At 40.5% G+C, this 12,330-nt stretch overlaps 2 protein-coding genes across 2 annotated transcripts; both read left to right on the forward strand.

Annotated features, from left to right (window-relative positions):
• The first annotated feature begins 1,082 nt into the window (after positions 1-1,082).
• On the forward strand, positions 1,083-3,811 carry LOC148355701 (antihemorrhagic factor cHLP-B-like). The gene is made up of 7 exons (XM_088349895.1): positions 1,083-1,326; positions 1,391-1,501; positions 1,567-1,651; positions 3,097-3,266; positions 3,325-3,441; positions 3,505-3,585; positions 3,644-3,811. The coding sequence occupies exons 1-7, from the start codon at positions 1,123-1,125 to the stop codon at positions 3,794-3,796; spliced, it is 921 nt and encodes a 306-aa protein (XP_088206021.1). The 5' UTR covers positions 1,083-1,122; the 3' UTR covers positions 3,797-3,811.
• A 1,402-nt stretch (positions 3,812-5,213) lies between these two features.
• On the forward strand, positions 5,214-9,685 carry LOC148355702 (antihemorrhagic factor cHLP-B-like). The gene is made up of 7 exons (XM_088349371.1): positions 5,214-5,462; positions 5,533-5,643; positions 5,731-5,815; positions 8,370-8,539; positions 8,597-8,713; positions 8,785-8,865; positions 9,500-9,685. The coding sequence occupies exons 1-7, from the start codon at positions 5,253-5,255 to the stop codon at positions 9,653-9,655; spliced, it is 930 nt and encodes a 309-aa protein (XP_088205497.1). The 5' UTR covers positions 5,214-5,252; the 3' UTR covers positions 9,656-9,685.
• The last annotated feature ends 2,645 nt before the right edge of the window (positions 9,686-12,330 follow it).

The following is a 12,330-nucleotide window of genomic DNA, read 5'->3' on the forward strand; positions in this document are numbered from 1 at the left end:
ATATAACCTGGAGATTCATGTCAAATAAAAACAACTTCCTTTTTAAAAAGAAAACCATGTTCATATGATATTTCATGTATTTATGTTTACTATTCAAATCTACATTACATATATATATATATATATATATATATATATATATATATATATATATATATATATATATATATATATATATTTGAATGAATTAAGTTATACCATGAGGAGGCACCAAATAATACACAATATCCTTTTAAAGAGTCATACTTTGTAAATACACTCTAGAATGTATTACATGGACCTTCTTAAAAGACAGTACTACAGGATTTAAAGAAAAAAATATTTGAACCAACAACCCACAGACCTTACTACTCTATCTCTGAATCCATGACCACGGCATTTTCTGGCACTTAATCAAGTAAAGTCATGTTTATTTGTCTAGCCCTTAATCACAAAGAGTCTCAAAGGGCTGCACAGACCACATATTATTGCAAACCACGGACTATTATTACATTTAAACAGGGTTAGGTAGGGTTACTTTAACTTGATTACTTTCAATTACTTTTGGATTACTCCAATACCAAATATGCTAATAAAAAACAAAAGAAACTAAATATGAATCAAATGATGGCTCACAACACGAGGTAAGTTTTCTCTCCTGGCTTTGATCTCTTTGATCTCCGGCAAAACTGACATAAAATGCGACAGAAACAAAATGAAAATAAATCCAAACAGCTTGCCAACATTATTTTTGCCGTTCCATGTATTCCATTACTCCCCAATCCTGCACAAAATTTAGTAATTTTATTCATATTTTGTTTCTTTTGTCTTTTATTAGCATATTTGATATTGGAGTAATCCAAAAATAATTGAAAGTAATCAAGTTAAAGTAACCCTACCCAACCCTGCATTTAAAACATGCAAGCTTGCACAATTGGAGAAAAATATCCTAATTGTGGCTGCTCAAAGGTTTTCCTTTGCCCGCCATTGGCAGCCAATGAGCGGTCACCATGGCAATTGCTTGGAAGGCCACTCACCACTAAATTTCCATCAGGTGTCATCCTGTTCAGATTGGTCATCAGCCAGCTTAAATTCAGTGATCGGTCACCTATGCCATAGATTTGACAGGCTCTCTTTCTCAAGATGGCAGTACACCTGATTGCAGTCCTGCTGTGGTGCACCCTGGCACTGCAATCCTCAGTGGCACAACAATCTGTGCCTTCGGTGACGTGCAGTAAAAATAGTGTGAAAACAGCAGCCGATATGGCCGTTAACCACATCAATGCCAGGCATGAGCACGGTTACAAGTTCAAGTTGCAGGAGGTGCAGGGCAGTCATTACCAACAGGTGAGACATTAGCATAGCATGTTAGCCATATTTTGTGAGTGACTGTGGAAAATTTGTGGTGTAGTTCTCAGGAGGTTGCCACATTGATGTGAATGTTAAGTTGGTGCAGACCAAATGTCACTTCACCAACCCCAAACCTGTGCAAGAGTGTGAAATGTGGCTACAAAATGAGCGGGTAAGTATTATTGTCTAAATTAACCAAGGGTTCTATTGAGTATCAAATATTTTATTTTTCCTTAGGGTGCCATTGCTACCTGCAGCATTGAGTTCTGGGTCATGTTGGGTGTAGCTAAACTCACCAAATATGACTGCACAACCAGACCAGGTGAGTGCAGTCTAGCTTCTGCATTTTTATATTTTGGGAATTGAATTAGATTAGACATTGTTATTGGTATTGTTGTAGACTTGCTAAAGGAGTATCGGGGTAAATGGGCACAATATGGCTGCCTTAAGTTCTTTGTGCATTGGAATAGTGCGGCAACAGAATTCCTAAATGAGCATTTTAAAGGAGATGCTGTAATTGTTTCCTTCTATGTTGAATTTCAGGTGATTTGTTGATTCAAAGGCTGGTTGTCAACTTTTTTTTTTTTTTTTTTTTTTAAATGGCAGAATATTCTGGACACTTGTAATGTAGAAAAAGGCTACATTAACAATTTGTCAAGTCATTTTTATTTGTATAGCCCTAAATCACGAAGAGTCTCAAAGGGCTTCGCAGAATATTACACAGACTATTTTTCAGCCGACGAGAAGAGTAGGTTATTCATATGCTATGGAGTAGAAGTGAGTTTAAGCTTAGATTTAAACATTTCCACTGAGGTTGCAGATCGGATCTCAGGGGGAAGAGAATTCCACAGCACCGGTGCCCGGATGGAGAACGCTCTCGAACCAGCAGAACACTTCTTTGCTCTTGGGATCACCAGAAGACCGGCACTCTCAGATCGTAGACTTCGGACCGGGACATGGGGGCAAATCAGATCTGAAAGATAAGAGGGAGCAAGTCCATGTTTGATTTTGTATAATACTAAGAGAACCTTGAAATCACATCTAAGGCTAACTGGGAGCCAATGCAGGTTAGCCAAAATCGGTGTTATGTGATCGTACTTTTGTAATTTGTATAGCTGTCTATCGGATAACTGAGTATACTTTGGCGTCCCCTTGAAGCTTAATGGTAAAATATTCTGTGCCACGAATGTGGATAAGTGTTGCGTTCTGGGGAAAAAATATTGCCTCGCTGTAAGGCGCCATTTGCCGCTTCCAGAGTTTCCCGATTAATACACTGTAAAGGCCCACCCCCTAGTAACCCTTCTCTCTGACTGCCCTACATTAACAAACTGGCTGTCGCTTAATCTTCCTGGCAACCAGGCTCGTTGCGTCACAGATGAGGTTTGCAGCAAGATTCGGCCATCAATCAGTCCGGACTAGTTTATCAAAATTTCATGAAGCCTCAGAATTGGGAAATGGTTCATTGGAGTAGTTTTTTCAATATAGAGGGTAGATTTATGTTTTTATCCATTATTCTACATGTGACTATGTTTTGTGGTTCTTTAACATGTATTGTATGTTCTGATGCTGTTTTATTGAAGAAAAAAAATGTACTTTTCCGGTGCTAGGAACAAATTGGCATGTTTACGTGCAAGGCTACTACCAGAAATCTTAAGATGTAAAATTGCGATGAAGTGTGCCTTTTTTATGTTCTGAGGGTTTAACACAGAACCATAACTGCAGTGTTGCCTGATTAGCCAAATATCCTACCTGGACTTCTGATTTTAGACCACACAAAGGAAGAGATGCAGACTCTTTGCCCCAAGTGTCCTAAATTGTTGCCTTTGACCGACCCAACGGGCGTCTCAGCAGTACAGGATGCGCTGACCCGCTTCAACCAGCAGAGCAAACATCAGCATTACTTTGGCCTGCTGGAAGTGGCTCAGCTGACGCAGGAGGTGAGCACATCTTGACCCATTTAACCCTATTTGAGCTCATTTTTGGTGCTCTTGTCAGGACGTGGCAACCATCGGCACAATCACATGGCTCAAGTTTGCCCTGGTGGAAACAATCTGCCCCCGAGAAAGTACAAAAGACTTTGATGCCTGCAGGCCTCTCTGCCCTGATAGAGCTGTGAGTTTTGAGCATAAAGATGAGGCCGCAAATAGATATGCAATGACCGGTTGTCTTTTGCAGCATCATGTCTACTGCCAAGCTTCCTACTACAACTCTCACAGACAAGTGGGAGAGCTAGACTGTGAGACCTACCCCCCAAAAGTGAGTCTGCAGTAAGCCAAAAATGTCAACTAGTTCCTCATTGTCTTAATCTCCTCAGAATGTGGAGCCCCTCCCAGCTGGTGTACCGGAACCCGTCTGCAAGCCGCTGTTCCACGAAAGCGCAGAAGATTGTCACTGCAAAATGCAGCTGGGCACCACTGTGCCATCCCTCCACCACATCTGCCCATACCCGCTTAGTGATGTGAAATAAACTAATCAAAATGTGCTTCTGCTCTTGTTTTCAATGGTAAACATCTTAAAATCGAAAGTGAGGGAACATATGCTATCCCGATGGCATAATTCAATATTTGTCAGATGGCTAGCATAGACTCTTCTGTGTCCTAAAAGCACTTTGCTCAGCCCCCATGGTATAAGATTTCAGTGTCCTCACAATTGAGCACGCATTTCATAACTTTAATCTGAGTGTCTTAGCGGTCTCATGTAATGGCTATATGCAAGTGCCTTTAATCACTTTACTCAGTCACCAGCCAAGAAAAGGGGGTTAAAAGTGCTTTAACTGGAGAACAGTGCTACATCCCCTCTGAGTAAGGGTCACGTAAAAATTGGCAATTCAAAAAAAAAAAAAAAGGGGGGGCGGAAAGAGACGCAAAAGGTAACTAGTTGGATGAGAATTTTTTTTTTTTTTTTTTTTTTTTTTTTTTTTTTTTTTGGGATCAGTGTGGGATTAATAAAAAAATGCACTATTTTCCACCTATAAAATTTCAAATCTTTTTATACTGGGTGTCTTTAAAGTAACGCCATTGGAGTATTTTTGACACATTAAAATGTCTTTCAGATATTGACAAGTGCAAACTTTTTTGGCAAATTGTAAAAACACGAAACGGAATACAAATCTGATAGTTTTTAACCTGTTTAACATTTAAATTCAGCAACGTGGAATCCATGAAAGAAAAGGCGTATTGACCAATCACAAAAGGAAAATGAGTGCACTGACTTTGTTTTAAATAACCGTGATGTAAAATGTTGCAGGTGCTATAGGTTATGTTTAATGTCCCTATAAACAGTAAATACATCAATTTTCTCAAGGTCGCAGTGCTGGCGCCCATACTAGTTAATTTTGGGTAGGGGACACTGAACTGGTTGCCAGCCAGTCCCAGGGTACACAATTGCATACACTTGAAGCCAATTGGACATGTTTTTGGAATGTGGGAGAAAACTGGAGTAAATCTACGTAGACATGGGGAGACATGAAATTGAATACTGAAATTCTACAGCATTGGGCTGAGCGTCAAGCATTTGATTCTGAGAGGATGGTATTCCCAGCCTCCTCGCTAAACGTCAACTCAGCCGGTGTGTTGTTGGGAGTCATTAGGTGACCAAACCCCCGAACCAAGTCCACCCCCTAATGCTGTGCGCCAAGCAGGGAGGCATGGGTACCAATGTTGTATCTTTTAGGGATGACTCAGCCGAGGCTCAAACCTCCTAGTCTCTGGGCAGGCATCTAACCCCCAAGTCCACCAAGCTGGTGCAGTAAAAACATGTTGGGTACAATAAGCTTAGTTAATCCGTTGAGGCTGATTGACACCATGGTGATTAATTAAGGCCACACCCACAATTGCTTTACAAAGCTAATTTGTTTGTCTTCCTTTCTGATTGGTTATCATTCATCTTAAAATGGGAGCGTGTCCACATGTTATCAGTTGTGCATGATGATGGCAGCTCCCCTTGTTTCAATCTTCCTGTTTTGTACTGTGACGTTTCCTGGCTTGGCGTCCGCACAATCTTTGCTGGTGGTGTCGTGCAGTCAAAACAGTGTCAAGGCGGTGGCTGGACTTGCTGTTCAACACATCAATGCCAGGCACAAGCACGGTTACAAATTTCAGCTGCAGGAAGTGCAGGGCAGCCATTACCAACAGGTGAGGAGTTAGCTTTAGCATGTTATTCATTCTTTACTGCCCTTTAACAAGTGGAGAATGTGCGGTGCAGTTTTCAGGGGGTTGCCACATTGATGTCAAGGTCAAGCTGGTGCAGACCAAATGTCACTTCACGGACCCTAAACCTGCGCAAAAATGCAAATTATGGCATCAGAATGAACGGGTAACTCTTCTTCCTGGCCTGATAATTAATAAAACCTCTGTTTTGTATCAATAAATCCTTAAATGTTTCCTCCTCCCCCACCCCCAGGGAGCAACTGCCACTTGCAGCATCGTGTTTTGGGTCATGTGGGGCGTGGCCAAAATCACCAAATACGAATGTACTACCAGACCAGGTCCTGGCATGTTTATTTTATTTCAGAATACTGCTGTCCCTTTTACATAAAGGACTAATTTCATACCTGTCAACCTCCACAGCTCCATGCCCTTACAAAATGGCGTATTTTCCCTTACAAAATACACTATATATTTTTTTCCAAACGTGAATATTTATGTAGTTTAACATGTTATATTGTACATGTGTTTCGTTATATCATTCTGTACATATTCTTAATAATATTCCCTGCAAAATCCTCCCTGCGAACGTGCATTCTGCTGCGCTTCCGACAACAGCTTCATTGTTTTAATAAGCTTATAATATAGAATACGATTGCTATTGTCTGAAGCGCAGGAGAATGCGCGTTTACGCGAGGGGGGGAGGATTTTGCAGGGGAGTCGAAATTAGGCACTACAGCGGCAGACGCATGCGCACAGTGGCATCAAACGCTTGCTTCGTTTGCAACGAAGAAAAAAACGATATTGAGATGGAGTGTACCGCAGCGAACTCGTTTGACTTGATTTGCCGTTTCGTGATAGTCGGTGTATACCGGATGGTACCCATAATTGACAAATTTGGGTTTATCCGTACAGATTTTCTTGTACGTCGTACACGTCTTAAAATGCATAATAAACATACTTTGCACGGCAAAAACCTACAGGTTGACAGGTATGTAATTTATTCTCGACTGTAACTTGTTTGTTAAGTTTTCCCGTAAGAAACACTGCGACCCAATTAATCCGTTCCTGGCTTTCCAAAATCTTCCATGTTAACCTATCAGTCTATAAAATATGATCATTTTTAAAAAACAGTGCTCGAGCAATGTGATATTAAAGAAACTGCGTTTACAAGCACTTAGTCGGCATTCTCTCATGGAGGTGTATGTGTCAGGGTGCATGAGGCGGCAGTAGCTCAGGAGATCGCAGTTCGAATTCCGGCTCCTCCGTGTTACGTGTCAAAGTGTCCCTGGGTAAGACACTGAACCCCTAATACCCCCAAAGAGCAAGTCAGCGCCTTACATGGCTGCACGGCCGCTATTGGGAAATGTGAAGCACACTGTAAGGCGCTTTGGGAAGTCTTGACTTGAAAAGCACTATATAAATGCAGATCATTTCATTTCATTTTCATTTCATGAGATTGTTGATGAGATGGAGTCACTAACTGAAGACTTAAAAGTTAGTTTAAATGAACTGCACTTTTACTGTTTTTTTCTTTTTTTTCCCAGGTTTTTTCGCTTTCGCTTTATGATTCAGCGTAACGGGTAAAAAGGGCAACTGTCCTTTAAAAAATGCCATAGTACAACTAGTTACCACTTTTTCTAAGTGTCTGTTACCGAAAGCAGCAACTTCTTCACTCAGCCCTCTAGTGATAGCGTTGGAAAAATTTTATAACCTTGGATTTTTTTTTTTTTTCTTATGTTGAATGACATGGGCTCATTTTGAATTTCTCGTAACTCAGATTCTTGTCTGTAGATGGGCCGCTGTTATTGTTTCCATTCAATGTTCCCTCTAATTTTCCACGGGTCTGAGCGTTCACACAAAGTTGGCGAGCAACGCTTAAAACAACAGTGAGCAACCATAATCCCAAGTGTGGCAAGATGATTAATTATCAAACATGTCCAAAACTTGACATCAAGTTACATTTTGCTGAGTTTCCGGCGATGCAAAATTATTTTTCACTTTTGAATGAATTGACTCATGTACTATTGCAAAGGTTGTACGGCCTAGAAACGTTGTTTGTTCTTACAATTCTTTCACAAGATATCCATCTTTTTATTTATTGACATATTTTGTCGCATAATATTAACATTTTTGGGGGCTTATTTAGTCGGTTGTAAGATACAGAACTGTACTTAATCACATTTTTTTAGTGGAAGTAAAATGTTGGCAACAAGATTCACTTGATATAATTGGAAATTATTTGAATGCAACACAAACTTTTTCTTCTTTTTTCTGTGTTTTTTAAAATTCCTTTAAAAAAAATCTCATTGTGTTTATTTTTTCCGAGCTGTTACATTTTTTCTTTTTGTTCTTTATTTACTTTTTTCCTACATTTCTTTCTTTTATTTTTTTCTGGCTTTTTTCTAAATGTTTCCTTTTTTCTCTTCCTTTTGTTTCTTTTTTTCCTCAGCTTTTCACTACTTTTTCATTTTGGTATTTTTTTTCTTTTTTGTTCTATTCCCCCACTTCCTTTGTAATTTTGCGCATAATTTTACATAATATTTGGTCATGTTGGGATTAAAGAAGCAAAAAGAACCGTTTAGGACCCGAAAGAGCCAGTTTCTTTTAGTGAGCCGAGCCGAAGAAGCCGGTTCTCGACAAACTCTACTAACTTTACTCAACTTCGTTCTACTTCGACTCGACTTCAAAATACCGCATTTAGGACACAACGTCAGGGGAACACGTGTATGCACTGTAACTTTGACTGAAGTCGCTTCTTAATTAGTAATTTTGAGCCCTCATTTTTGTGCGCTGGCTAGATTTTCTTGTGCGCTGAGAATATGCGAGCAGTGCGCAATTGCGCACACCGCGCAGCTTAGAGGCAACACTGTTTACATTCCGTTTTGATTTCAGACCACACGAGGGAAGAAATGCTAACCCTTTGCCCCACCTGCCCCAAGTTGCTGTCCTTGAACGACCCGACGGGTGTCTCTGCAGTGCAAGATGCGCTTACCCGCTTTAACCAGCAGAGCAAACATGAACACTACTTTGGCCTGCAGGACGTGGCTCAGCTGACGGAGGAGGTAAGCAAATTTGAAAGATTCTGACTTGATTTGAACAAATTTTGTGGCTCTTGCCAGTATGTGGGGGCAATTGGCAGAATCACGTGGCTCAAATTTGCCCTTGTGGAGACTACATGCCCCCGAGAGGCTACACACACCTTTGCTGCTTGCACGCCTCGCTGCCCTGACAGAGCTGTGAGTTCAGTCTGTGATTCAGATTGTGACCTCATCTCAACAGTTATTTTATTTTATTTTTTTCCTCGAAGCATCATGTCTACTGCCAAGCTCCCTACTTCAACTCCCACAAACAAGTGGGAGATCTGGATTGTGAGACTTACCCCCCTAAAGTAAGTCTGCAGCAGGCTAAGAATATAACTAGATCAATAAGTTGTCAGAAAATGGATCTTGTGCTCACTCCTACTTCTTTGAAGGAAATCTTCTCCTTGGCTCTTGTTTATTTCCGTCTCATTACACATGCTGAAGCAGAGTAGTTAAGTTGAATTCTTTAATTGAATTCAAACAAGATGTAAATATCTGTGTTCTTCAGAAGCACATGGGAGCTCATGAGGTAGGTTTTTCATTTAATTTATTTATTTCTCCCTTTTAAGACATGGTTGGAAAGTGAAGTCCCTGAGCATTGTGTAAGTTTACAGAAATAACCCTATGTTCAACCTTGGGAAGATGAGCCGACTGAGTGCTTTACCCAACATATTAAGATTGTTTAACATATAATTGTAAAAGTTGAATATCACTATGGATGCAGTTGCATTTTATAATTTTGGTACTCAACTGGTATGACATCAGGACTCATCCCACCAGAATTGATGTAATTGCTATTGTCTTTTTTAACGTAAGCAGATCAAACTTAAAGTAATCAGTGTTTTATTGGCAAGTTCTAATGGTATAAAAGTTTGATAGCTTTTATCTGGCATAAGATGAGCCTCACTAAAATAGTGCCTCATTGTCTTTGAATTTGCCCAGAATACAGATCCACTCCCAGCTGGTAAACCAGAACCAGTCTGCAGGCCGCTGTTCCACCAAAGCGCCGAAGCTTGCCGCTGCAAAGCTCAGCTGGGCAACACCGAGCCGTCCCTTCACCACATCTGCCCCTTCCCACTTAAGTCGCAACTCCTGTAAATTTCAAAATAAAAACTTCTTAATTTGTTATCCTGTTGTAAAATCACGTGAGTAAAGACAATTGACCAATGTTTGCTTCAAAGGGGGGGGTTTCTCTATTAAATGAGTTTGTTAGCAAGGGTTTTGGAAAAGGTAGAGATGGTGAAAAACTTGCCTTGCTAAAATTTGAATTAGAATTGGAAAAACCACTGCATAAAGCCGTAATATTTGGTGACATTAAAAAGTGTGTATTTAACATCTTTATAAGGTTGGGGAAAATGCATTAATTAAAAAAAATGCCAGAAAATCTCATCTCATATTTCAAAAGAACCTCTTAATATTAGCATGTATTTGACATATTATGTGTCTGGACCAGAAGGAGGACCCTGTTGCGTAACGTTACAAATTTATTGAAAGATAGAGGAAAGTTGGCTGATGCTCGCTGGATGCGGGAAGCAAGCTACTCACGAGATCGAAGTGTGTTCTTAATGCGGAAGTGGATCATTGGGAGCGGGAGATTGTAGTGTAGTTAGATGGAAAAACCGGTCGTTAGCCGGGAGGGGAGATCAAAACGTGGTTGGTCAAAAAAAACGGGTCGTAGCAGGAGACAAACGGGAAAACAGGACAGATGGGAGTCAAAGTAAAAAATGCTTGCCTTGTGAAAACAGAGGTTCGCTGACCCTAGAGGTGTCTTGACCTTCACAAACAAAACTGTTCTAATTGGACTCCTGAGCAATGGGGATATTTCCAAAAATACTGACTAAATCGCTTACTATTTTTTTGCCACTGAAATGTTTTTTTTTAAATGTGTGTGTGTGTGTGTGTGTGTGATATAAGGTATGATCTTTTCCTTGTATTCATATTCACATTGTATTTCTAATCCCATAAATGACTTAATCTAAGCAATCAATGAGAGTAAAATTGTCTAACAGGATATTTGGTTGTCAACTTAAATCTAGTGATGTGGATAATATAATTTACTCCTGACTCATTTACATGCTTGACTGTGATAATACGCATGCCTGGAAAACAATTCATATTTAACAATTGAAAAAAACTTTTAGGAAGAGTGCAATCTTAACAATGACTTAGTCATTGTTATATTCAGTGTAAAATGTCTTCACAATTTTTTGATTTTCATTTTCTATCTACCTTGGTCATATCCCTCAAGAGAGGTGACTGACAGCAAGACAAATACATACAATAACAAAGAAAATAAAAGGGAAAAAAATGGCAAAAAAACACACAAAAAATATTTTGGACTATGGCCAATCCAATTGCCCAAACACCCAAACAAGTTAGGCACCTCGGCACCTAAGTTGGTCATGCTTTCGTCCCTCAAAATGAAACGGGACACAACAAAGTGGCCATGTCACTCGGGTTAGGGTGGCACAACACACTCTTTTGTTCAACAGCATGGCCCGACAGCTTTCACTGGTTTACCCCTGCCGCATCATACGGGTGCCCAGCCCATCCTTAAGAACGCGTCCACAATCCCACTATCCTTTCACAACACCTCTTCACTCCTTTATATCACCAACAAGAGCTCTAGCTTCCATTATATTTAGACCTCTTTCCTGCAGTGCACTCATAACACCATCCATCCATGTCAATCGCGGCCTTCTTCTTGGTCTCCTTCCATTGACTTGTGCTCTGTAGATCCTCTTCAACATTCGCTCCTCATCCATCCTCTCCATGCTAAATAGCATTTTCAAAATGGCTATATTTTCAAATATGAATAAAGTAACTTATTACGGTGCTAAACAGATGCAAAGTGAGGCAAACAATTATCTTGCCTCATGGCATAGGCCAATGGTGAGACCAAGGATTTGGTTTTGGTGCATATCTCTGCCCCAAACAATGGAATTAGTGATAGTATTAGCAGGCTAACATCAAGTCAAGCCATACAGTAATTTTTATTCACAATTAAGGATTAGCTACACAGAATCTATTCATGCTTTTATTCAAAAGGAGCAGTGCATGGCTTTATTTTACAAGAAACCGGTTACAACTGCGTAGTGTTTACCACAAGTTTTATTGAAGATGAAAGAGGAAGGGCTGCGCCCACGATCAGGTGTTCGCTGGACGCGGGAAGCAAGTCGCTCTCGTACTCTGATTGTGATCTGAACACGGAAGTGGATCTTCCGTAGCGAGCGATGGCGGTGTCAGGGATGGAAAAACTGGTCGGTAGTCGGGACTGGGAGAGCAAGGCGTGGTCGGAAACGAGTCATAAGCCAGAACGGGAAAGTATACGTAGTCGGGAACAAAAAGGGGTCGTAAGCCGGGACAGGACAGCAGACGTGGTCAGAATCAAAACAGGTCGTAGCCGGAGACGAACAAGAGCAAAAAAACAGGACAGGCGGGAGTCAGGGTCGAAAAAGACCTACCTAGTATACACTGAGGTTCGCAGACGGACTGACAACAGGGGATTGACAGGACTGAGTTTAAGTAGGGACAGGGAACCAATCAGAACCCGCGGCGGTTGGCACCAAATGAGCGGGCACAGGTGAATCACATCAGTAATCATGACAGATCTAAGAAAATAAAATGTTTTTCTATGCTACAGTTTATATATCTTTCTCGCTTAGCCAATTCAATGTTGAATAAGATGCAAGTTTATTCCTATGTGCCTCTAAAGACGCCAACCTTGGCACATCACTTCCTTCAAAGTAAGTCTAGCTGTGTAATGAGGCTGC

The sequence above is a fragment of the Urocampus carinirostris genome, chromosome 12 (genome assembly GCF_059441175.1).
Source record: "Urocampus carinirostris isolate Australia breed hairy pipefish chromosome 12, RoL_Ucar_1.0, whole genome shotgun sequence".
Classification (NCBI taxonomy): Eukaryota; Metazoa; Chordata; class Actinopteri; order Syngnathiformes; family Syngnathidae; genus Urocampus; species Urocampus carinirostris.